This window comes from Chiloscyllium punctatum, chromosome 3 (assembly GCF_047496795.1).
Source record: "Chiloscyllium punctatum isolate Juve2018m chromosome 3, sChiPun1.3, whole genome shotgun sequence".
Classification (NCBI taxonomy): Eukaryota; Metazoa; Chordata; class Chondrichthyes; order Orectolobiformes; family Hemiscylliidae; genus Chiloscyllium; species Chiloscyllium punctatum.
In genome coordinates this window covers 89,012,094-89,039,059 of record NC_092741.1, presented here as the reverse complement: position 1 = coordinate 89,039,059, position 26,966 = coordinate 89,012,094, and the positions used below count along the sequence as shown (strand labels likewise).

The 26,966-nt window shown below is 38.7% G+C and overlaps 1 protein-coding gene across 8 annotated transcripts in view; it reads left to right on the top strand.

Moving 5' to 3' along the window:
- The window catches only part of LOC140462502 (microtubule cross-linking factor 3), an 80,116-nt gene that overhangs the window by 4,310 nt on the left and 48,840 nt on the right, over positions 1-26,966 (top strand). For all 8 annotated transcript variants that reach the window (XR_011954535.1, XR_011954536.1, XM_072556014.1 and 5 more), the window contains exons 2-4: positions 782-1,573; positions 1,954-2,178; positions 2,344-2,502. Coding sequence is in view for 6 of the 8 variants with exons in the window: in XM_072556014.1 (XP_072412115.1) it covers positions 890-1,573; positions 1,954-2,178; positions 2,344-2,502 (1,068 nt within the window). In the remaining 2 variants the exon portion in view is untranslated. The remainder of the gene's footprint in view (positions 1-781; positions 1,574-1,953; positions 2,179-2,343; positions 2,503-26,966) is intronic.

Below are 26,966 nucleotides of genomic sequence, written 5' to 3'. Positions count from 1 at the left end.
ATGCACTTTTTGGGTGAGTGGCAAATACTAAAACAAATGTTATTGCTAAATAATGACATGAATACTGTGAAAGTTAGTGAACAGATTTGATAGTTGATGGGGAAAAATGACCTCAAGGAACCACTAGGTTAGGAATTCCAATTTGAAAATGTAAGATATACAGAATTTAACTTTGTAATTTCGAGATTTGGAAATATAAACTAAAGGTGATAAACAACTTCCCCTAGTTAGCAATTCTTGCAAGAAACCGGACATAGTATAAGGCATCAGTTTAACTTGCACTCGAAGTAAGATTTACATCTTTACAGACTTTAATAAGCTTTAATGGGTTATTTTCCGAAAATAAAATCTTCTGTTTATTTTTGCAATTTGATTCAAACAGCTATATTATCTTTTATATTGTTTGTATGTTATTAATTTAATATTTATACGTCTATTGTCATTAAAAATCACAGGCATTATAATATCACAAAATTATGCAGAAGTAATTGGGTTTCCATATTACCCCTAGCTATGATGCGCCGATGAAGTAGTGAAGATGGATGATATAATGCCTTATGTATAAAATGATTTCTGATGTCCAACATTATGGTGCAGACGTTACGTTAGGAACGTATTTATTAACCGGCCTGTTGTAACCACCGCCAATATTCCCATCTTGAAAATAAATCCAGTTTGCGTTGACTTATGTCTCCCTGCCTACATTTTCTTTTGAAACAGTTTGCATGAAATACAGTCACACGTAATGGTAAAGTAAGCTTTCTTGTTTTGTAATTTACAGGGGTCTGTTTTGTTGTAAATTGAAATTTCCTGCAGTCCGGAAGTGGATAACTATCTAAGTGGTATGCATGGAGCCGGCTGAGAATCGCGTTTAGATGACAGTAGCACCATGAACCCAGCCAGTGGCGCTGCTGAAAACCGACAGCATTCTGACAATAAGAAACAGCAGCGAGCCGCTTCACCCGCCAGGTTCCGCGACATTAACTCCAGATCCTCCATCAAGACGTCGTTCGGTGCCAAATCGACTGCACTGAAACAGGGTTACCACCCGAGCCGGGTTCCCAACCAGGGCACTGCAAACGCCAAGGAGAAAGGGAGCCGAGTCGCGGCTGCTGTCCGTCCAGCTGGTGCTGAAAAGGAGCTCGCCGCCGCGCCCGAGGACCTCAGAAAGGTGGAAGGGGAGAGCTGCCACTTCACCCAGAGCAAGAACTCGGAGTTGACCCTCGCTCAGAGCGGCCGTGCCGGGGCCATTCCGGATAGAACAACGAGGGGGAAGTCAGGGGAGCAGCAGCCCCCAGGAGGAGGAGGAGGAGGAGGGGGGGAGGTGGCAGACAGGGGGGAGCAGGAAGGTGTCAGGGGCGGTACCGGGGTCGGCCTTCAGACGGACAGTGAGGGCTCGGCGGCGCTGCCGCCGCCCAATGCTGCGATCATGCACATGAAGAACGCGACGGCGGAGGCGGCCGTGCCCGAGAAGGCGGCGGGCGGCGGCTCCAACATGGAGGCGATGACCGAGCAGGAAAAGAGCCTGCAAGATGAGGTCGAGAAACTGCGCTCGGAAAATCTGGGCCTCAAGGTAGGGACGGCATCAGGCGCATTGCAAAGACAGATTGGGGGAAGGGGGAGGGGAGTGGGTGCTCTCTGCTTGAGGACACTAATGGACAGAATCCAACAATATCAACTCACACACACATAGAAAAACAAAACATCAGAGGATTTGTGGAGGAGAGGCACCATTCCCTCTGGGGTCGGGAAACTGCAATGTTGGCCCTTGGGGGGTGATGTTGATAATTTGCTTGATGGCCATTGTATTGGGAAACGCCTGCCGCAGATTTGGTAGAGGTTTTGTTTTGTTTGTTTTTTTTCTTTTGGTTGTTATTTTATTTTGATTTTATTGTTGCGTTGATACGTTTTTCTTTGTTTTAAAAAAAAACAAGAAAATGTTTGTCGTGGCAGAGCGAGATCGAGGAGATGCGGAACGAAATGGACGAAATGAGGGACAGTTTCTACGAGGAAGACGCTTGCCAGCTGCAGGACCTCCGGCGGGAGCTCGAGCGCGCCAACAAAAACTGCCGGATCCTGCAGTACCGCCTGCGGAAGACTGAGAGGAAAAGGATGCGATTCGCCCAAACCGGCGAGATGGACAATGAGCTACTGAGAAGTCTCGAGCAGGACCTCAAGGTCAACTTACTTTCAATGCGTTGGGTGCTATAGGGTTCCTTCAGTCATGAATGATAAATAATTTCCGCGGCTTTGAGACTTCTAAGTAAAATTGCATCCTCTTTCTCTTGTTTTATTTTCGGCGAGGAGAAGGATGATGCTATTTATTGTTGTCCTCGCTTCCAGGTCGCCAAAGACGTGTCTGTCAGACTGCACCACGAATTGGAAAACGTGGAAGAAAAACGCACCAAAACAGAGGAGGAAAATGAAAGCTTACGTCAGCAGTTGATAGAAGCTGAGATCACCAAGCAAGCTTTACAGAATGAACTGGACAAGATAAAAGAGGTAAGTATAATATTGGTGACCGTTTCACGGTCAAGAATAGAATAGGACAGATTACAAACTCAGGAATCATCTTCGACGATGTTAGTGAAAGAACATATTCGCCTGACGTTGCTTCATTACATTAAACACGGTTTAGGGCCCCGTTAAAAGTTGCTCCATAAGTGAGTTGTGTTCAGTCAGAAATAATGCCAACTCTTAATTAAAACATATGCCAGTCTTATTAGGCTTTTATGTTCATTTCAAAATGTTATTGCCCGTGAAATTTAAAATCTTAAGAATACTTGGTACTTCTTTGGAGCTATTTTGTTTTCGCAATTTTCTAAAAACGTCGAGGAGCTAGGGGAGTTTCTTTGGTGTGTGCACTCCTTATTTCAATTCCAAATCAACCATCCCCCCGCCCCCCACCATGCTTTAAGTGCTTGGCAGCTTCTGTGAAGTGTTTTCACATTGTGCTTTGGGTCCTAGAGAACAGAACAGTGCAGTTCAGAGGAAGCCATTCAGCCATCAAGTCAGTGCTGTTTTTTTGAGAGAAATCCAATCAGTCCTCCAACTTCTCCCACCTATGCTTCCCTATGTATTTTGCTCCAAGATTATTCAATTTCATTGGAAATATTAATCAGTGTCCTCTATAGTATCATGTGGGGATACATTCTAAATCCTCATCACTGTGTGTATGTGCCAAAGCCTTTCAAGCGTTGCCTCTGGTTATTTTGCCAAACAACTGAAATTAAGTTGAACTGTGTCATGGCACTGAAAGACAGCCAAATCCAATCAGCCTTCCTGTCCCTCTGTTCACAACACAGTAAAGTTTAAAATATTCAATGACCCTCAAAATTGACACGAATGGTTCCTAACCAAATCTGTTGAAAAACCAGTAGCATACTTTGCAAATAACTATAATACACAGGTCTATATCTTTAACAAAAGATTTAACAATTATTAATATAATAGCTTTAGCAGAGCAAAGTTAAACCTCAAGCAATCTACTTCATGTCTATTATTTAAAACCATTTTTCTTTGATTCTAGCCCCCCACTCTCCTAAAAACAGATGAACAAACAGACACCATCAAAGGATAAACCAAAAAGAAAAATTAAATACAACTGGCAGGTTAACTGAAGCAGATTCCACAATCCATAACCTTAAAGGCACACGGGATTATATGTTGCTTGGTTTTTGAAGACACCAATGCATACAACTAACTTCTTGTAATCCTTGGGGAATATTCATTTTATACAAACAACTGAGATTCTATTCTCTGAACTTTTAATAAGTTGATAAGCAATGAACATTCAAACTTCCATCCTGTTGCTTTCGTAGGCTCAATCCATCTCATTTGAACATGGTTCAAAAACCAGTTCAAACTTTGGTTTCTCTTTGTGAACTTGTTGTTTCTCTCTGAGGCCTTTGTTAACTTTTAAATGTTTGCCATCCATTTGAGTGTATTGCATCTCTGGAACTGAAATATCTAGAGTGTCCTTTGAACAAGAATCAACCTGCAGTTAACTTCCAGGCCTGGTCTCATAAGCAAATTTCAGTTTGTTTGTTCTCCATTTTTTTTTTAAGTTGCCATTCATTCCAGAGGTCTCCTTCATTCTCAGCTCAGAATTCACTGCAGTTGTTTCTGTTGCCTAGATCAGTGCAGTGAAGTGTGTCCAGTCTCCAGTTTAATTCCTTTTTTAAAGACTTTTTGGTGGTCTGGTACAACTGAGTGGCTTGCATGGTCTTTTCTAATAATAACTAGAAGTTGCCTATGTTGGTATGGGTCTTGAGTCAAAAGTAGGCTAGACCAGGTAAAGAAGGCTGTTTTTCCTCCCTAAAGGACATTATTACATCAGATGGGTTTCCCCAATAGATAATAATGATTTCAGGCTCATCATTAGACTTAATTTTTATTTTGTTTTGTTTAAACTGGAATTCTGTACATGGAGGGCTGATATGAACTTGTTTGATTATTACATTTGGTTCTACATGTAGGCAGACATCTTTGTAAAGGCCTGCTATATTATGGCACATTGATGGATATTTTTGAAACTGAATCCTACAGTGTCTCTCTTGAATGTGCAGCATGCTAGAAAGACTGATGCCACCTCAGATATTTCCTGCTGCTACTCCAGAATTATCCTCTTTGGTGGTGTCCTCCAAGGCTCAGTATCCACATCAGTTCAGAGAATAGAATCTCAGTTGTTTGTATAAAATGAATATTCCCCAGGGCTTACAAGAAGCGACTTGTATGCATTGGTGTCTTCAAAAACCAAGCAACATACAATACCATGGGCCTCTAAGGTTATGGATTGTAGAATCTACTTAAGTTAATCTGCCAGTTGTATTTAATTTTTCTTTTTGGTTTATCCCTTGATGGTGCCTGTTTATTCTGGATGATCCAAAGTGCTGCACTGCTGTCTCTGTCTTCATCATTTGCTTTTCTTCACTGTTGATGTGAGACATGACCTGAGAATGCATTGTTTGCCTAAGAGGTTCCACTGAGGTGTATGCATCTGAGCTAATAGCTTCTTTGTATGAATGCTTTGATGGTGCATCCTTAGAGTGAGTGATTTCCTCTGAGTAATCATTATTTTCCTCCTCGTGCAACACCTGAGAGATGCTTGATATGCCTGTGGGAGATTAAAATTGCTAACTTTTTTTTGAGAAGATTTGTAGCTCAGGTTGTTAAGTATCTAAGTTAGCTCGCTGAGATGGAAGGTTTGTTTTCAGATGTTTTGTCACCATACTAGGTAATGTCATTAGTGAGAGTCTCCAAAGAAGCGCTGGTGATATGTCTCGCCTCTGGTGGTGATGTCATTTCTGGTTCTTTGACTGGGACAACACATACATCTTAGGACATGCACGAAACAAAGACATGCATGAGAATTCTTTGAAGCATGGCATTCTAACCAGAACACCACCAATAAACACATTGATTTAGATCCTATCTACCTTCTCTTGGGGAAAATAAAGAACCGTAAATGACATCACCGTCCTTTATTAACCAAGACCTATAAATAAAGAGGCAGGACATACCACCAGTGCTTCACCAGAGACTCTCACTGATGGTGTTACCTAGTATGGTGACAAAACATCTGAAAACAAACCTTCCAGCTCAGTGAGCTAACTTACGTACTTATAAAAATGTCTAATTTAGAACTGTCAAGGTAGGAAGGTGTTAAGACTTCATTGTGCATTTGATCATATTTTACTGGCACATGATATCAGCATAAGTAAGAGCTATATACCAAGACTACATTGTATCTAATTCTGTTACCAGGCAATTGAGAGACTCTGACTTCTCTATTGCTAAAGATCAGCTGTGATGAAAGTCATTTTATTTCCAATTCCTCTGTCCCTGGCTTCCTCTTGCAAGGAGAAAGAGAGTAGACCTATGAGTGAGGTAATGTGTGGATGATTGGACATTTGATGAGGGTCATTGTGAGTGCTAAGTGGCATTAAGATGTACATGATGGTCATACAAGCATCTTCCAGTTGGTCTCATATCCACCTCAGCAGAGATGGACATCACCCTGTGAGCTCTTATGACACAGCTACATCTTTGGAGGGACATCAGTGAAGCTCAGTTCTGCCATACAATACTATGAGTGCATTGTCACAATTTCTTCCTCTGCTGAAACACCTGGACAATCTTTAAATTTCAAACTATAACTTTAAATATTTAATCTGAAATAAGCTCGTGAGTTTTCATCATGGCTGCTTGCCTTAATTAATCAGCAAACCTGAAACCAGGCACTAATGCAGTCTGATGGGAGAAACCTTTCCAATGATGCCAAGCAGGGAAATGCCTTAATATGTATTACAGTTGATGTGGTTGCTGTTCTTTTGGTACAGGGTTACAGTTATTGCATCATGCATATTTTGTGGCATTAATTCCAGTGAAGTTTGTACAGATGCTGCAGCAGTCCTGATTACAAATGCTTGATAAGTTCAGATTATATCAGATCAATTTCTGAGGCTTTTCCCAAGGCTGAGGGTCAAAGCTTTGCACTGTGGTTTCAATATCTAACTTTGCCATAACAAGTAGCTTCATCTGGTGTCAAGAGTTTCCTCAGCAACAGTGTCCTTCCTGGTGTGTGACTCAGGGTAATGTTCCACCTATCAAAGGTACAGCAAAAGTGAGCCAAGTCCTTTGTCAGAGTTGCTGTTTGCTGGCAGTGCCACACAAGCGTTCCAAACTGATGAATGCTTGCACCAGTAAATAGACAGACGCTATCATGCCTGGAAAAAGTTTAATTTGACCATCTGTGTCAGGAAGGCAAAAATCATAATTCAGGAAGCTGCAATTATACCATTTATTGGCGTTGAAAAATCTGACACTAGAAGTTGTTGATAGCTTCACATATTAGGCTGCACAAACCTCAGTCAGTTGGTGCTGAAATCAACATGTATATCGCAAAGATTATAGCTAGTACTCAAGAATTATGTTCATCTTCTGTGCTTTATTAAATCTGCTTGACTGTTTACTCTATAGTACATAAATGTTTTTAAGAATTGATTGTAAGCTCACCTATTGCTGTTCCTTGTGCTGGCTGAATAATATTTTAGATTGTCAAGCATCAATAAAACTGAAAATTCAGTTCAATTTCTTATTGAAATTGACCATATTGAAATTTAATTTTGTATACATTATTCATTAAGTAAGAAAATGCATAATAACAAAAAAATTATGCTATAAAAAGTCAAACTTTTCAATTAAAAGAATTAAACTATTCCAATGGATTAAATAGTCAGTCAATAACTCCCATCCCTTATTCAATCATTATATTCCTGTTAAAAGTTTTTTAAGGAGGGTACAAATAAGTTTGAGAGCAGATTATTCTCTGAATAATACATCCCTGAATGTATTCCAAGAGTATTACTGAGACATAGGATGGTTTTCATTGTTCACAATACTACATTTATCAAAATTCTTTGAGCAGTTTTCATTGAGAAAGATCTGCTCAATAAATATTCTTCCTGTCCATTTCAATAATCTCTTTGCCTTAAAGGAATCTACTTTCCTGAGGCACAGTAATAGGAGAGATATCCAAACTGTAATTACTCATAACTATGTTTGGAAGAATCTCATGATTGTTGGATCTACTCAGTTTTCTGAGGTAGTATAATTGTATATGTTACTTGGTCAAAACAGGGTAAAAACAATGACTGCAGATGCTGGAAACCAGATTCTGGATTATTAGTGCTGGAAGAGCACAGCAGTTCAGGCAGCATCCAAGTAGCTTCGAAATCGACGTTTCGGGCAAAAGCCCTATTCCTGATGAAGGGCTTTTGCCTGAAACGTCGATTTCAAAGCTACTTGGATGCTGCCTGAACTGCTGTGCTCTTCCAGCAGCACTAATCCAGAATATGTTACTTGGTCACCAATCAAACTATGGTTCCCTAAAATTTCAATTAATCATCAACACTGATACCTAGTTATGTGATTAGCTCATTTCATTTTCTTGTACGTCCGTTGCTTAGTATTTGTTTTGGACACTTATGTATTATAAGTATGAGTATGGTTGGGGAAATCCCTTCAGTTAATCCATATATTTAAAGAATAAACAACAACATTTGAGTAAAATTGATATTTACTGCAATTCTGTACAATAATAAAATGTAGGTTTTCTGGCATGCACTGGCAATGATGGTAAACCAAGAAGTGTACATTAATAGGGAGTTTCTCATGAGAAACTAATAACTAAGAATAGCATGTGTGTACGGCCAATGTTAAAGTTCTGGTTATTTCTGACCAAGGTTAATATTGATGCGTGGAATGATTTGAAAACTTAAGACCAAACTGCTATCTTCCTTTTCTCAAAAGAAAATCTGTCAGTATTGATGATAGTTACCTGAGATGACTGGCTTTTTAAAAACAAGTAATGTTGGAAATTCTGGTTACTGGAGATTCATGGTTGCTACAGTGTTATCCAACTTTGACTGTAAATATATTTTACTCTCAGGTTAATTCATTACACACATTGATGATCCCTTCAAAATGGATAATTGTGAGGTTGTCCACTTTAGTAACAAACACAAGAAGTAAGATTATTATCTGAATGGCAACAGATTTGGTTAAGGGAGAGGTGGAATGAGACCTGGATATCTTTTTACATCAGATGCTGAAAATAAGGGAAATGTTATTGACCTGCACAGTGAGAGGATTCAAGTACAGGAGCAGAGGCCTTCCTGAAATTTTACAGCACCTTGGTAAGATCACATCTGGAGTATTGTGTGCAGTTTTGGTCACCTAATCAGAGGAAGGGTGTTCTGTCTATGGAGAGAATGCAAAAATGTTTACCAGACTGACATATGAAGAGACTGGATTGGTCAGGAATACAATGTGTTCACTGGAGCTTAGAAGAATGGGGGTTGATCTCGTAGAAATCCACAAAATTCTAACTGAACAAAACAAGGTAAATGTGGGAAGGGTGTTCCTGTCAATCAGGAACCAGGGATCACCACTTAGGACTGTATTCCTGTCAACTAGGGATCATCATTTAAGGATATAGGGTCGCCATTTAGGACTGAGATAAGGAGAGATTTTTTTCACCCAGAGAGTGGAGAGACTGTGAATTCTCTGCCACAGGAAGCGGTTGAGGTCAAAACGTTGAATATTTTCAAGAAGGAATTAGACATAGTTCTGCAGGGTAAAAAGATCAAAGGGTATGGGGAGAACCTGGTGCTGATTGATTATTCTAATCATGATCATACTGAATGGCAGAACAGGTTTGAAAGTCCTATTCCTGTCCTTATTTTCTAAGTTTCTATATTTCCTTTTCAAGTTTATACTAATGTTAGCCATCTTAACTAAGACATTTGCTCATGAATTGCACGTCATTAACCTCATCTTGCCTTTCACTGATTTGCCTTTTTGGACTCGTTCGAGAAATATGCTACAGTTCAGCTGTTATGGGGTTCTGCAGTGTTGTGATGCATACTTTAAGAGATGAGCATACTTCGTTCTGTTAAAGCAAAATAGTGAAACCTGAGAGAAAAACAGTTTGTTGTTTTCTTATTTTTGAAGCCCACCTTTGCTTGCAAAAAAAGTGCATAGTCTTGAATATGTTAACAAAAAACTATCTAGTTTAATATTTCTCAAACATTTTAAGATGGATGTTCAATTAAAATCTGGGAGAATCTTCCAAATCTCCTGTCATTCATGGAAAGATTGCTCCTTTTTGCTAACAAACAATATGTTTAGAACTCATTTCTTAGGATCATCAATTGCTTGGTCTGTAAAATAGAACTCGATGCGTTGTTTGACCAGTTGTAATCCATTAAAGGTGTCACTAGATGTCCAGTCTATAATTGCATTTCTGTTATCTAAAATTCTGTATTAAAAAGCCTGAAGTCCCTGACTTTGTATCATCCATAAATTAATCTGCTCCTTCAATGACTTAAGCACATATACACCCAACATTGATTGAGGGCAAGTCACACAATCATGGTTTTCTTTTCATAAATGCATTGTCCCATTGTTTTCTTCGCCAGAGTCACTTGCCATACTAGAACTCAGTAGAGAGCTCATTTTGGAAGCCTTGTGTTAGACGTGCAGATACCGTGGCTTGCCCAATGCAGCTGACTCAATACTGCATCACCCAGTTCTTAAACATACTTTATTTAAAGAATATGATTACGTTGGTAGTCATAACCAGGACAGCAAGGCAATCTATTAAGATGATTATAAATTTTGGTTTTGATAAAGCATTCCAGCAGAGATGGCAGCAAACAGAAGAGATTTTAGAATTTGTGGAGATACTCAAAAAGATGTTGCTCTATGAGTTAGCTAGGGATCTGCCTTTTCTTATTGTGCTGTTTTAAATGCGCCGCTTGGGAGCACTGTGCCAAAAGTAGAACAGAAATGGCCTACATAGGTCAAGTTCCAAATTTACATACATTGTAGGGCGAGTACCCAGCTGATTTTGAGAATTAAATTGTGTTTTGTGGTGAGGCCATTTCTCATCCTATAATGGCTGTACTTGCATTCCAGTAGGATCTGTTACATTGGATACTTGCTTTTGTCAATTTTGTTATGAATTCATTAGCATATATTCTATTGAGGTTCACCAACATTGACAGGTCTAAAATGTAGCCTAACAGAATATGCATAACTACTGATAAGATCTAGAAAATCCACTGTCTCTTAAAATTAGTTTATAATCCTGGATGTACTTTGTAGCCTAGGGGATCTATGAGAGGTGTTCACTAGAACTGTAGAATTTAGAATGTTTTGATTTTGCTTTCACTTGGTTGGTTGAGACAACTACCGAGTTTCCTTGATAAGGCTTCAGGAGCTGTTTAATTTCTGTTGAGAATATAACCTGCACAGTGGTAACTTGCTGTTTTCCCTGTCTAACCTTTGCAGTTCATAAAAGCTTGATATATCTGGGCATGCACTTTCAGCTGCTTTAAAGGTACAAGTTCCTAGAATGGAGCATCATAAATAAAGATGCTTGAAGGAATTAACAATTTACCAGTGACATTATTTGGCTGGTTAATATGAACTGAATGTGAACTGTTCCTTAATTTCTGCAACCTTTTTACATAAATTCCAATTCCATTAACAGAATTCCAGGAAGCTTTGGTCTAATTATTTTTTCTCTCTAAGCTTCTCCATGGTGAATAAACAACATTTTATTTTATTGTGTCAGCCATAGTTCAGTTAGTAACACCACTGCCTCCGAGTCAAAACTTTAAGCTGTATTCAAGAAACTTGAGCACAAACTCTAGGTAATTCTGAGAATGAACTGATCATTATCATGTTACTTATGGGGTCTTGTTCTGGACATATTTGCTGCTGTCTTTCTATCACTGATTACTCTTTGAAAGTCCATAATTGACTTTTAAAGTGCATTGATCATCCCAAGATTGTGGAAAGTGCTAATTAATTGCAAATTTTTCTGTTATTTGAATTCATCAGGGGCAACCTATATTTAGTGTGATACTTAATTCTGTTGATTAAAGTGACCCAATGTCTCATTGTGTCCTCCTCCTGAGAGAGAAAGAGAACTGCTGCTAGCAGCAATAACTGAGCATCATCCTGCATAATCTGGAGTCGCTGTCCTTCCGATTCATATGCTTTGCATTTCTCTCATGTACGTTCCTTGCTTATGATCCATATTTTAAAATTTAATTTGGAGCATTTTTCTCTTGTTGTTTTATTTACTTCTCATCTGGATCCATGTTCTCACTTATTGACAATTAAAACTAAGCTTCATTTAACTTCCTGTGACTAGCTTGATCCTTTTTCAAAAGGTTGGTGCATACATAACTCTAAATATAAGATTACCAGAAGAAAGTTTCATTGAAGCCCTGACTACAACATCTTCGCATAGTGACTGTGCAGTAAATATTATGCTGTGAAAGTTATCCTATGCTCAGAAATTGCAGTTGTTTTTACTTTTATATTGATATTTTTGTTACGTATCTGCTTCCTACCTATACTTTTCTCATTAATGCATGTGATATTTGATATGTGTATTTCCATGTTGTTAACTGAATACCAGATTCCTCCCTGGTGGATGTAAGTGCATTCTTGCAAGTACACTTCAAGGTGTCTTTGGCATTGCTTTCTCTTTTGTTATTCTTTAACAGAATACCCTAGAGAGTCTGGAAATCAAATAAGTAGCTAGTTGTTATCGTACTCTTTCAAGGCCGCATTTTCTGTTCCCAGGGTTGGATGTTAAAATTGGGAGACAACCTGGCAAGGTGAACTTGATCTTTAAAAATGGCTACCACACATCTGCTATGTTTCAATTCTGAATAAGTGACATTGCTTGGGAGTTAGGTTTTTCCCAAGTCATCCAGCTGAAGAGCAGCAGTTCACCAGGCCAGCTGGGCAGAAAGAATGCCTTGAAGCTCCTGCACTTGCTCAAATTTCAAACCTAATGATTAAAAAAAAGAAATGGTCACTTTCCCTCAGCTTCACTTCCTACACCCATGCCACCCTCTGCTTCTCTACCCTTTTCTGTTACTCCTTATACTGTCTGTCCTAGCCTGTGCTCAATTACCTGCCTCCCATAGTCTTTTATACCTCTGTGATGAATGATGGCATAGGCTGGTACAATGTTCATTTACAATCCCTATGCTGCAAATCCTCTGTATCTGTGAGTTTATGACTACTAATTCATCTATCTGAGGCAAAAAGTAAGTTGCAATTAAATTCAACATTCCCAGGCAAACTCTCTTATCTGCAATTTTTAACCTATTTTGAAAAGGCTCTGCACTTTTGAAGTTCATCATTCGCAGGAGTTCTCAGAAACAGAACCCATGTGAATATGGAGGAATGACTGTACCAACTCTTACTCCCTACTCACCAGCCTTTGCTCTACCCTTTCCAACTCACCACACCTAGAAAACTGTGGAAAAATCTCAAGAGGTGTGCTGACAGTGTCTAGTGGTGATGTAAATGTTGGACACAAAATTCTAATTGATAACAAAAACTAATCCCTTAGGCAAACTAACATTTTACTTCAGTGCTTAATTCTAAGTGTGTAACCCCTAATGGCGACAAATGTTTCCATCCATTAAGCTATCAAACTGATTACTTGGTAGGCATGCCATTGTATAATTGATAGACTGGGAAATCAGTTATACAGCACAAATCCTAGCAACAAAATAGCTTTTTTTTTAAACTTTGTAGCTTTTCTTCAGACAATCTCTTGAAAGTGTTGGCAATCCCAATGAGTTTATGCACACTTTGTGCACAATCATGCCTTGTGGAATCCTAAGCCTATGTTACTTCCACCAAAGGGCACCTTATCTCCCAGGACTAGATCCAAAGAGATACATGGTTTATCCAAATAGGAAGACACATAAACATTCCTCCATCATTTGCACACTCCATCACTTCCCTTCACCACATGCCCTAATTAAGCCCAAGACATGCAGCCTAATGCCCTTTGTGCATTTCCATAGTTCTGTATGACCCTCTGCCAACTTAGAGCCTGTTTCCACCCACCATGCAATCCCTTCACCTATTGTGACAATTTGTTAATTATCCACTCATGTTAATGCAAATACTAGAAGAAGTATATTTCTATTATGTTATGGACCAGACCAAACCACCTCATAATATGTCAAGGAGATAGCCTAGACCCTAACATATTTTTATTTTATAGGCAAGTGCCAGACATTGCATACTGGATGCAATCTGATCAGTCAAACTATCGGGCTTGAAGCAACATGCACTTTTTTCACACAAATGTAGGGCCTGATGGACTCATAGGGAAATATTGCGCCAACATCCATTGTGTTGGTGCCAAGACTGGCTCTACTGTAACAGGGGGTCTGTCAGATTCCAAGTGATCAAATGTGATAGGGGACTCTTTAGTCAGAGGCACAGATGGGCATTTCTACAGCCAACAGCAAGATATCAGAATGGTCTGTTGCCTCCTTGGTGCCGAGGGTAAAGGATGTCTTAGACAGGGTGCAAAATATTCTCAAAGGGGAGAGTGATCAGCAGGAAGTTGTTGTACATGTTGGTACCAGTGACATAGGAAGAGAAAAAGATGGGGTTCTGAGGAGAGAATATATGAAATTAGGCAAGAGGTTAAAAAGTAATTCCTTGAAGGTGGTAATATCTGGATTACTCCAGGTGCCATGTGCTAACGAGACTAGGATTATGAGGATAGAGTGGATGTTTTCGTGACTGAGGACCTGGTGCAGGGGAGAAGGATATACACTTTTGGATCATTTGGAATCTTCTAGGGTAGATGTAACTTGTATAAGAAGGACAGATTGCACCTGAATCGGAAGGGGGACTAATATACTGTGGGGAGATTGGCTAGATCTACTCGGATTTAAACTAGTGGGGTTCGCAGAGATTGTGAAGAGTGATCAGTCTGAAGCAGGTGCAGTTGGGAAAAGGAGCAAGTCAAATGGTCAAAGCAGGCAGGAGCAAGGCAGAGAATGCAGTAGGACTGAGAAATCAAACTGCGTTTATTTCAATGCAAGAGGTCTAAAAAATAAGATAGATGAACTCAAGGCATGGTTGGGAATATGGGAATGAGACATCATAATCATTACAAAGACATGGCTCAGGTATGGACAAGATTGGCAGCATAAAGTTCCAGTGTATAGATGCTATAGGAAGGCTGAAAGGGGGAGGGGGGGCAAGAGAGAAAAGGAAGTGGTGTTTTTGGTTAGGGAGAACATACGGCTCTACTTAGGGAGGATATTCCGGGAGTGCATCCAGTGAAGTTATTTAGGTAGAACTGAGAAATAAAAAAGGAATGATCATCTTATTGGGATTGCATTATAGACTCCCCAGTAGTCAGCAGGAAATTGAGATGCAAATTTGTAAGAGGCTCTTTTATCTTAAGAATAATAAGGTGGTAATGGTAGGGGCTATTAATGGTCTAAACATAGAAGGGGACTGCCATAGTATTAAGGGCTTGGATGAAGAGGAATTTAAGTGTGTACAAGAAAATTTTCTTATTAATTACATGGACGTAACTACTAAAGAAGAAGCAAAACTTGACCTAATCTTGAGGAGATAAGGCAGGATAGGTGACTGTGGTGTCAGTGGAGGAGCATTTTGGGGCCAGTGATTATAATTCTATTAGTTTTAAAATAGTGATGGAAAAGGATAGACCTGTTCAAAATATTCAAAGTTTTAAATTGGAGTAAGACCAATTGTTTTTGGTATTAGGCAAGAACTTTCAAAGGTTGTTTGGGAGTGGACATTCCAGGTAAAGGGACTGCTGGAAAGTGGGAAACCTTCAAAAATGGGATATCGAGCAGTCAGAGACAATATGGTCCTTATAGTGTGAAGAGAATGCTGGATGACTACAGAAATTGAGATTCTCTTCAAGACAAAGTAGGAAGTATATATCAATTATATATAACAGGAATCGAGTGAATCCCTAGAAGAGTATAAGCGCAGTAGGATTATACTCAAGGAGGGAAATCAGCAGGGCAAAAAGGGGACGTAAGATTGTTTTGGCAAGTAGGATTAAGGAGAATCCAAAGAGGTTTTACAATACGTTAAGGACAAAAGAGCGACCAGGGAGAGAATAGGGCCCCTTAAAGATCAGCAAGGCCACCTATGTGTGAAACCACAGCAGCGGGTGATACTAAACAAATATTTTGTATTAGTGTTTACTGTGGCGAAGGATATGAAAGCTAGAGGAATTGGGGAAATAAATAGTGATATCTTGAAAAATGTCCATTTTACAGAGAAGTTGGTGCTAGATATTGTAAAATGTATAAAGGTGGATAAATCCCCAGTACCTGATAAAGTGTATCCCAGAACTTTGTCAGAAGGTAGGAAAGTGATTGCTGGGCCACTTGCTGAGATATTTCTATCACCAACGACGATGGTTGAGGTGTTAGAGAACTGGAGGTTGGCTAACATGGTGCCACTATTTAAGAAAGATGGTAAGGAAACGCCGGGGAACTTTAGCCAATGAGCCTGACATTAGTGGTGGGTAAGTTGTTGGAGGAGATTCTGAGGCACAGGATTTACATGTAGTTGGAAGGTATGGACTGATCAGAGGGATAAACAATGTAGCTTTGTTCGTGGGAAATCATGTCTCACTAATTTGATTGAGGTTTTTGAACAAGTGATGAAGACGTTTGTGGGCAGAGCAGTGAACGTTGTCTATATGGACTTCAATAAGGTGTTCAAAGGTTCTGCGTGGTAGACTGGTTAGCAAGGTTAGATCACATGGAATACAGGGAGAATTAGTCATTTGGATACAAATTGTCTCAGATAGGAGAAAATGAGGACTGCAAATGCTGGAGATCAGAGTCAAGAGTGTGCTACTGGAAAAGCACAGCATGTCAGGCAGTGTCCGAGGAGCAGGAGAATCGATGTTTCAGGCAAAAGCCCTTCATCAGGAATGAGGCCTGTAGGCCAGGGGGCTGAGAGATAAGTAGGGGGGGGGAGGATGGGGAAGGTAGCTGGGAATGTGATAGGTAGATGAAGGTTGGAGGGAAGAGTGGATAGGTCAGAGAGGAGGGTAGAACAGATAGGTGGGAAGATAGATGGACAGGTCAAAGGGCAGTGCTGAGTTGGAGGCTTGGGACATGGATAATTTTGGAGAGGGGAAATGTGCAAACTGGTGAAAGCCACATTGATCCCATGTGGTTGTAGGGTCCCAAGGCGGAAGATGTGGTATTCTTCCTCCAGGCATTGGGTGGTTAGGGATTGGCAATGGAGGAGGCCCAGGACCTGCATGTCCTTGGTGGAGTGGGAGGGGGAGTTAAAGTGTTCGGTGATTTTCCAACTCCAGTTGCTGTCTGACTGCTGTGCTTTTCTGGCACCACACACATGACTCAAAGATAGGAGACAGAGAGTGGTGATGGAAGATTGCTGTTTGGACTGGAGGCCTCTGACCAGCATTGTGCCCAAGGATCGTTGCTGGATCCACTGTTTTTTGTCATTTATATAAATGATTTAGATGTGGAGAGAGGAGGTATGGTTAGTAAGTTTCCAAATGACACCAAAATTGATGGTGTATTGGACAGTGAAAAAGGTTATGCCAGTATACAGCAGGACCTTGATCAGATGGGCAAATGTGCTAAGGAGTGGCAGATGGAGTTTAATTTAAATAAACGTAAGGTATTGCATTTTGGAAAGGCAAATCAGGGCAGGACTTATACACTTAATAGTATGGTCCAGGGAGTGTTAACAAGGGTTAACAAAGTGACATTGGGCTGCAGGTTCATAGTTCCTTGAAAATAGAGTCGTAGGTAGAAGAGGGCATTTGGTACGCATGCCTTTATTGGTCAGTGCAGTGAGTATAGGAGTTGAAAGGTCCTGTTGCAGCTATACAGGACATTGGTAGGCCACTTTTGGAATGCTGTGTTCAATTCTGATCTTCCTACTATAGGAAATGTTGTGAAACTTGAAAGGGCTCAGACACGGTTTACAAGGATGTTGCCGGGGTTGGAGGGTTTGAGCTACAGGGAGACGCTGAATAGCTTGGCCTATTTTTCCTGAGTGGTGACCTTATAGAGGTTTATAAAATTATGAGGGGAATAGATGAAGAGTCACAGTCTTTTCCCCATGATAGGGGAGTCCAAAACTAGAGGCCATAGGTTTAAGGTGAGAGGGAAAATATTTAAAAGTGATTGAAGAGACAGTTTTTTTCATGCAGAGATTTGTGTAGAGAAATGAGATGCTGGAGGAGGTGGAGGAGGCTGGTACAAATTACAGCATTTAAAAGGCATCTGGATGGGTACATGAATAGGAAGGGTTTGGAGGGATATGGGCTTCATGCTGGCAAATGGGACTAGATTTATTTTGGATATCTGGTTGGCATGGATGAGTTTCCATGGTCTGTTTCCATGCTGTACATCTCTATGACTCTATAGTTAAAATACAGACAAAACGAAAAAAGAATTGGCTTAACTATAACTCTATTGAACTACTGAACAAAATAGCAAATGACTCATTAACTGTTTCAATATAGTCATGTCCCATAAGCACATCATTGGCAAAGGCAAAAGGAGCATAGATTGTCACACATACATTTCTAGCACCAGTAAGAGAATCCAAGTGTTTTGCTGTTGGGAAGATGGAGAGAGATGTCGTAACTTTCACAACCACACCAGCTACTGAAAGTTAAGATTAAAATCCTGGTTCTGTGGAAGCTTGGCCCCAACCATTCAGGCTGCTCCTATCATTCTAACTTGTTTAAAAAAAAACCCAAAGCGTCACAAGCTGTTTACTTTATTGGCTTGAAGCAGACTGCTTTATAGCTCTGTCTCAATCTCTCTCTATTTAAAAAAAAATGAAATACACTTCTTAAAGCCATGATATCATCACACTTTCCCCTCCCCCACCTTTTTGAAACCGTCAATATATAAAGATGACTTCATTTTTAAAAACCTTTCGCCTAATGCTGTTAGTAGACTACAATACATTACATTGATTCTTAAGCATGCAAGCGTTCACCGATACTGTCCGTTTCAGTCTGTTTTCTTCCCATCACCAAATGCATCCATCTTCCTTCATCAAAGTCATGCCAATGTGTTGGCAACATGTCCTGCCAAATGTATAATTTTCAAATTGAATGGCTGCAATAATAAGCTCCATCTAAATGGTCTGGAATTTTTATCTTTTTTTTTCCAAACACTTTAGGTGGTTATGATCAGTATATACAGTTTTCTCAGACATGTTACTATCAATATAAATGTTGAAATATTGTAATGTTAACACCAAACTCAAGGTCGTCTTCCAAATTATGTAATATTTCTGTTGATGATTACTCAACTTTCTGGAAAAATGCCCAATCAGTCCTTCTATCTTCTTATCGTCTTGCCAGAGTATATTACTGACACCTACTTCACATGCATCGATAGTCACTTTGAATGGCTTTGTGTAATTAGGTGTGGCTAGCATTGTTGCAGTGGTTTTAAGGCTGTCAAATGCCTCCTGATATTCGTCCATCCAGTGAAACTTTCTGCGCTTCTTCAACAAATTAGTCAGTGGAGCAACCATGGTGTCAAACTTCGGAACAAACTTCCAGTAATAACCACACTGTGCCAGGAATAGTAGTAATTCCCTCTTCGTCAATGATACGGAAAAACTCCTAATAATCTCTGTTTTCACATACTATGGGGCAATTTGACCATGTTCAATGACATGATTCATGTACTGAACGTGAGTTTTTGCGAACTCACTCTTATCCAGGTTTATCAGCAATCCCACTTCCCGAAGTCTATCAAACAATTCCAACAGATGCTCCAAATATTTCTTCCATGTGTGACTAAAAATAACCAGATTGTTTATGTACACCTCACAATTGGGTAATCTCAAAATAACCTTATTAATTAATCTTTAAGATGTGGCTGACACAGTTTTCATACCAAATGGCATGACTCTAAACTTGTGCGGTCCGTTCAGTGTCACAAAAACTGAAATTTCCTTCACTGCTTTGGATAAAAATAAACCAATATCCTCTGGCTAAGTGCAACTTTAAATGTAAGTTGCTTGTCCCTCCTCAATATGCCTTCCAAGTATGGAATAAGGTAGGAGTCAGATTTTGTAACTGCATTGACCGATAATCCACACATAATCATTAATTGCACTCCATTCTCTGAAACTCACTTTGATTATGTTGCCTTTGAGCGTGCATTCAATCTCGCTTAGAGCTTGTGCCAACTTTAGATGGCTAAGCCATAAGGATATTGCTTATTTGAAACAATATTTCCTATATCTACATCATGCATAATTAGATTAGTACTACACAACTTATTCCCACACATCTCCCCATGTGATTGTAATAATTCTTTCAGGTCATTTTGATTTTCCTCTGGAAGGTAACTCAATAATTTGTCCCAGTTTTGGAGAATTGCCCAATCTAATTTGAGGAATGTCCGATACAAAATCATTTGAACTTGCTTTTTCACCCTGTTGTAACCAGTAACACATTCTCCTTTTACTTTTCTTCACTGTCAACATACCTGCTGAACATATTCACATGACACACTCTGTGAGATTTCTATCTGGCATTTTCTAATCAAATAATTAATCTCACTCAATTTCCTTTCAATTTGATAAACCCCACTAAAGGTGTAAAGGTTCATTTACCACTGGTAGAAACACTAACATTTTATCTCTTTATCAAAACTACAAATTTTTGATTTCTTGTCTACTACTTGTTTCATCACATACCATGCTACTTTTTAAATATTGTCCAGCCAACTCACCTGTTCTATTTAATCTTCTCTTAAAATTTGACAAATAGTCCAAATGTGTGGTCTCTGAACTTGACTCACCAAATTAACTTCAGTGGTCCTCTCACCTCATGCCCCAAAACTAATTTAGATGGGCTGAATTTAGTTGATTCATTAGGTGCATACCTAACAGCAAAAAAATACAAATAGAATTCTTTTATCTAAATTCTCTGGATATTCTTGACTATAAACCCTCAACATTGTCTTTCAAGTTTGATGTCACTGATCTAATGTTTTGTGAGATTCTGGATGGTATGCAGTGAATTTTAATTGTTTTACTCCTAAGTTATCCATAACTTCCTCGAAAAAGTTTGATGTGAAATTTGACCCTTCATCTGATTCTATGTTTGTGGGTAATCTGTATCTAGGGGGATAAAAAATGCGTAACTCTTCAACAATCCTTTTAGCTGTGATACGGCAAAATGGAATGGTCTCTGGAAATCTATTAGACGTATCAATTATGGTCAACAAATACTGATGCCCAGTTTTTGTTTTAGGTAGGGGTCCTATGCAATCAATTAAGACTGTTGTAAAAGGTTCCTCAGGTGTGGGAATGGGCATTAAGGGTGCTGGTTTTATCATTGCCTGACATTTTCCAATTACCTGACAGGTAAGACCTATTCAATCACATCCTTATGTAGTTTTGGCCAATAACATTAGTTTTGTATTTTGGCTTGCATTTTCCTTACTCCCAAATGACCACCTACTGGTGTTACGACACGGGGTACACTCTCCTGCTTAATTTAAAACCAGCAACACAGAAAAGATTTATCCCATGCAGTAATCTGTAAAATTTTGAGTGACCAAGAACTATTTAAAGTAAAAAATAATAACTTTATTTCTTCAAGTATAACAGAGAATAATTAACTAACAACTATGTCCAAGTCCTTACTCCAAGTTATCTTTTGGCTTCCCTTCTATAATACTAGTCCAATAAAACTCCCGATTACGATTTACCAAACAACACTCCTTATCTCAAAACTCGGCAACTTTCGGTTCTTCTGTTTTGTCTTTTCTTCTTCTCAGGGATTCTGCATCACAGGTTACTGATCAAAAAGGTACTTTTCAAGAGAGCTATTTTTCAAGCAGTCTTTTACTGGCTGTGGCTTGTCAGTTCTCCCATCTGTTTAATTATTCCCCGGTCTTATACCCCAGAACATCGGATTGTGTCATTAGTTTTAAGATTGTCAATGTACTCAATTCAAACTTGGTTTGAAATTGGTATTTTTTTTGGGAATAATTTAAATTTATTGGCCTAATTCAAATCTGTTTTTTGTCGTTTCCAGGAAACCAGCTACTCCAATAGCTGGAGCACATGTTTCATTGTGTTTTATTGAGAACACTTGGTGCTGACAGTGCTAGCTTTTAACTCCCTTATTTTTTCAACACTGGTAATTCATGTGCTACCCCTTCCTATAACCCACTGATAATACAACTTGATGAGCTTCTGCCCATTTCTCATCCGCCTGAATATGTGATGGTCTCCATTTCCTCATCAAGACTTCATTATTAAGAAAGTAACATTCCGGATTACACAGATTCGTCTTCTGTCTATTCCTTTTGATACAACTGCTTTAGTTTATCATCATCTTGTTGTTATTCAGTTACTTTCTTTGAACTAAAAATATCTACTTTGTCCTCCACCTGTTATTGTGTTTTCTCAATCATTTGATCAAATATAGTCTCTTACAATTGTACTTCAACTTCCTTATTTTGATTTCTCCTCCTATTTCAAACTGTGTTATGACCTTGTTACTGCAAAGAAAGATAAAGTCCCAGGATATACTACTTGTAACACTTAGTTGTCTAATTTTCCATAGCCTTTTCAGCCACAGCAGTCATTACTACCAGCTATGATCCAGCTATATCATTACAAATGATAAATCATATTTCTGGGGTACCGAGAAATTCCCTATTACTCCTACCACTTTTTTACCGGACTCTCCAACCTCACTTTACTTCTTGGAACACTGCTCTTCTCATCATGAATTCTATGTATTACCACTTGTTTCGGGCAATATTCCTTTTGAATTACATATCTGCTCATTGACATTCAAAAATTGATTTGCTCCTGTATCTCTTAAAATTTGTAATTTTTTTAACGACTCCTCCTGGTACACATGGGTAAATCTTACCGACGCAAGTAAATTCCTCAAAGATATACGGTCATAATCATGCAGCATGGAAACAGACCCTTGAGTCCAATAAATCCAAGCTGACCATAATCCGAAACAAAACTAGTCCCACCTGCCTGCTCTTGGCCCATATCCCTCCAAACCTTTCATATTCATGTGGCCATCCAAATGTTCTTTAAACGTTGTAATTGTACCATCATCCTTTCTCATCTCAGGAAGTTCATTCCACATGTGAACCATCTTCTGTGTGAAAAAAAAGCCTCTCATGTCTTTTTCAAATCTCTGTCCTCTCACCTTAAAAATGTGCCTTCTAGTCTTGAACTCCCCTATTTTAGGGTAAAAAACAACAACCATTGACTCTATCTGTAACCCTCATTATTTTATAAACTTCTGTCAGGTCATCGCTCAATCTCCTACAATCCAGTGAAAAAAGTCTCAGCATATTTTCTTTTTAGCTCAAATCTTCCGTGCCTGGTAACATCCTAGTAAATCTCTTTTGACTCCTCTCCAACTTCATAATCTCTTTCCTTTAACTGGGTGACCAGAATTAGACACAGTATTCCAGAAGAGGAATCACCAATGTTCTGTGCAGCCTCAAAAATGACTTCCCAGCTCCTATACTCAAAGGACTGAGCAATGAAGGCAAGCGTACCAAGTGCCTTTTTAACCACCCTGTCTATATGTACTGCAAATTTCGAAGAATTATGTACCTGCACCCCTAAATCTGTCTGTTCTACAACAATGCCCTAGGCTCTACCGACCCTTATTTTTTGTATTAAAATGCATTACTTTGCATTTATCCAGATTGAACTCTATCTGCCATTTTTCAGTTCATTGACCCATTTGATCAAGATCAGTTTGTAATCTTACAAAACTTCCTTCACTGTCCATTATGTCACCAATTTGGGTGACATCCACAAACTTACAACCATTCCTTTTATATTTTCATTCAAATCATTTATACAAATGACAAACAAAAGAAGGCTGATCCCTGTGGAACACCGCTGGGTGACAAGCCTCCAGTCTGAAAAGCAACCCTCCACAGTCACTCTGACTCCTGCTTAATTATGTATCGAATTGGCAAGCTCACCCTGAATCCCATGTGACCTAACTTTACTAATTAGTCCACCAGTTGGAATCTTGTCAAAGGCTTTACTAAAATTCAAATAAACAACATCTAATGCTCTGCCATCATCAATTTTTTGATAACTTCTCAAAAAACTGTATCAAGTTTGTGTGACATGACTTTCCTCACACAAAATCATGCTGACTATCCTTAATTAGTTTTTTCCTCTCTAAATGTCCATAAATCCTATCTTTTATAATCACTTCCAGCAATTTACCCACAACCAAAGTCAGACTCACATATCTATAGTTCCCTGGTTTCTCCTTACAACCTTTCTTAAGCAAAGGTACAACATTAGCCACCCTCCAGTCATCATACATCTCACTCGTAGTTGTAAATTATGCAAATATTTCTGCAAGGAGTCTTGCAATTTCCTCCCTTACTTCCCACAACATTCTGGGATATATTAGATCAGATCCCAGAGATTTATCCACCTTTTATATTCTCTAAGACCTCCAAACTTCCTTTTCTGAAATGTGAACTGTTTTTAAAACTTCAAAGTTTATTTCTTTAGACATAATTTCTTTTTGCACAGTAAAACTGACATGAAATATTCATTTAATGTCTCTCCCATCTCCTGGGGTTCAACACAAAGACAACCTCCTTGAACTTCAAAAGGCTCAGCTCTCTCTAGTTACCCTCTTGCTCTTCATGTATTTATAAAATCTCTTTTGATTATCATTAATCTTATCTGCCATTGCTATCTCATGTTCCCTCTTTGCCTTCCTGATTTCTTTATATTGATTAAGAGATTTAATTGAACCAAGTTGTCTACATCTAAGATTCTCTTTTATTCATGACTGGAACATCAATGTCTTTATTCATCCATTGTTCCTTAATCTTACCAACGTTGCCCATCACTCTAACAGGAACATAATGCCTCTGATCTCTCGCCATCAGACTCTTGAATGCCTGCCACTTGTCAGACATCTTTTGCCTGTGAACAGTCTAATCAACTTTTGAAATTTCTTGAATCATACCATTAAAATTTGCCTTACTTCAATTGAAAACTTTAACTTTTATGGAAGGCTTATCCTTTTCCATAACCTTTTTGAAACTAATAGAGTTATGATTGCTCAACCCAAAGTGTTCTTCCACTTTTACTTCAATCATCTGCCCTGCCTTGTGCTGAAAAAAAGGTCTAGTTTTGTTCTTTCTCTAGTAGGAGCATCCAAATGTATTCAATTACAATGATACAATTACAACATTTAAATCTGGATGGTTATATGAATAAGTAGGGTTTAGAGGGATATGGGCCAAGTGCTGGCAAATGGGACTAGATTAGGTTAGGATATCTGGTCAGCATGGACAAGTTGGACTGAAGGGTCTGTTTCCATGCTGTACGTTTCTGTGACTCTGAATGTTTGACAAATTCTTTACCATCGAAATCTTTAACAGTATGGTAGCCTTAATCAACATTTAGAAAGTTAAACCCCCCATGTTATTACAACCTTATTATGCTTACATATGTCTAAGATCTCCTTACATATTTGTTTCTCAATTTCCCTCTTACTACCGGGGCTGGGGGCTGTAGTGCAATCCCATCAAAGTGATCTTTCCTTTCTCTACCCATATATTTTCACTGGACAATTTATCAGAAATATCTTCTTTAATTACAGCAGAGATGTATTTCTTAATCAAAAACACTGTCCCCTTGCCTCCTTTCCTATCCTTCCTATAGCTTCTAAAACACAGGACATTGAGCTATCAGTCTTGTCCAACTCTCTGCCAAGTTTCTGTAATAGCTATGACATTCCAATGCCATGTTCTTAAACATGCCCTGAGTTCATCAGCCTTACCTGTAAGACCCCTTGCATTGAAATAAATGCAATTAAGAGTTACTGCGTACTCTGACACTCTTTTGACTTTCTTATCTAATTGACATACTCTCTTCACATTCAGAAGCTTCCCCATCAATCCTTCTATTTACACTGCTACTTAGAATTTCTCCATCCCCCCCCCCATGTAAAATCTCTGTTAATGGAACAACCAATCTGACTGCTAAAATGCTAAAATATTGGTCCCTTTCCAGTTCAGGATGACCCACCCTTTTTGAACAGGTTTTTTTCTATCCCAAAAGACATTCCAATTGTCCAAAAACCTGAATCCCTGAACAATAAACCAGCTCCTTTGTCTTTGATTTATCTCCTTTATCCTTTTGTTCCTTCCCTCGTTTGAGTTTGGCATAGGCAGTAAATCAGAAATGACTAATTTTAAGGTTCTATTTTTAGTCTTCTACCTAACCTTTAAATTCACTAAGTCCTGCTTTAATCTTTTTCCCTAAAAATGTTATTCCTATCAATGTGTACAATAATTTCTGGCTTCTCAATCTCAGCTTTAACAATATGCTTGTAATGTTTAGTGATGTCCTTCAATCCTATCACCAGGAAAGCAACAAACCATCCTAAATCTACACTCACTGCTGCAGAATCTCCTGTTTGTGTCTTTGATAGGAAAGTCCCCAATAACAATAAATCTATTAAATTTTGGCAAATGTTACTTAACATAAGAATCATTTCAAGTGTCCAATCGCTGACTTCCATTTGCCTTGGAGAGACTATCCCTTTTAACAGTTCCAAAAACTGAATATCTATTTGATTGACAAATAGCCACCGGAGACCTTTGAATTATATTCTTACCTTTCCTGACAGTTACCCATTTATCTGAATGATCCTGCTGTGTAATCACTTTTCTAAATTTATTAGCCATCTCACTCTGTACATGCCCTTTAACAACATTAAGCCTAAAAAAGAACTTTTAATAATACCTGATATATGAAATATATTAAAAATATATAAAAGCTTACATTACCTACGGAAAATAATGTTAAAACAGGAAAAAAAACAAAAGAACTCACTAAAAACTTAAATAAAATCAGCCACTTATCTAATTAATTGAATAAAAATGATTCCTCTTCAATAAATTGCTCAAAGAAAAATAATCTTCTCCAGAGCTGCCCATTTATAGGATTCCCTGAAACGAAAACACAACACCCTACTTAAAAAAAATTATGAAAGTTTGATTTTTAAAACAAAATGTAAAAAAAAACTTCCCTTTAAAACACACAGCCTTTTTAAATTTCTGAATTCAGAATAAAAACAATCTCTGTCATTCACTGTAGACTCTGAAAGGCTTGTTTTTAAGAAAAAGTCAATTTGGAAAAGAAATCACAATTTTTTTTGTTGGCTTTTTGTTTTTATTTTAACGTTAATGAAACAATGAATAAAAGTTTTATTAATGAAATACAATAAGTAAAAAATACTTAATAAATCTTTAATTAAGGCCCCTTCAGTAGTGGCTCAGTGGTTAGCACTGCTGACTCACAGCACCAGGCTCCCAGGATCGATTCCAGCCTCAGGCGACTGTATGTGTGGAGTTTGCACATTCTCCCCGTGTCTGCGTGGGTTTCCTCCGGGTGCTCTGGTTTCCTCCCACAGTCCAAAGATGTGCAGGTCAGGTGAATTGGCCATGCTAAATTGCCCATAGTGTAGGTGCATTAGTCAGCGGGAAATGGGTCTGGGTGGG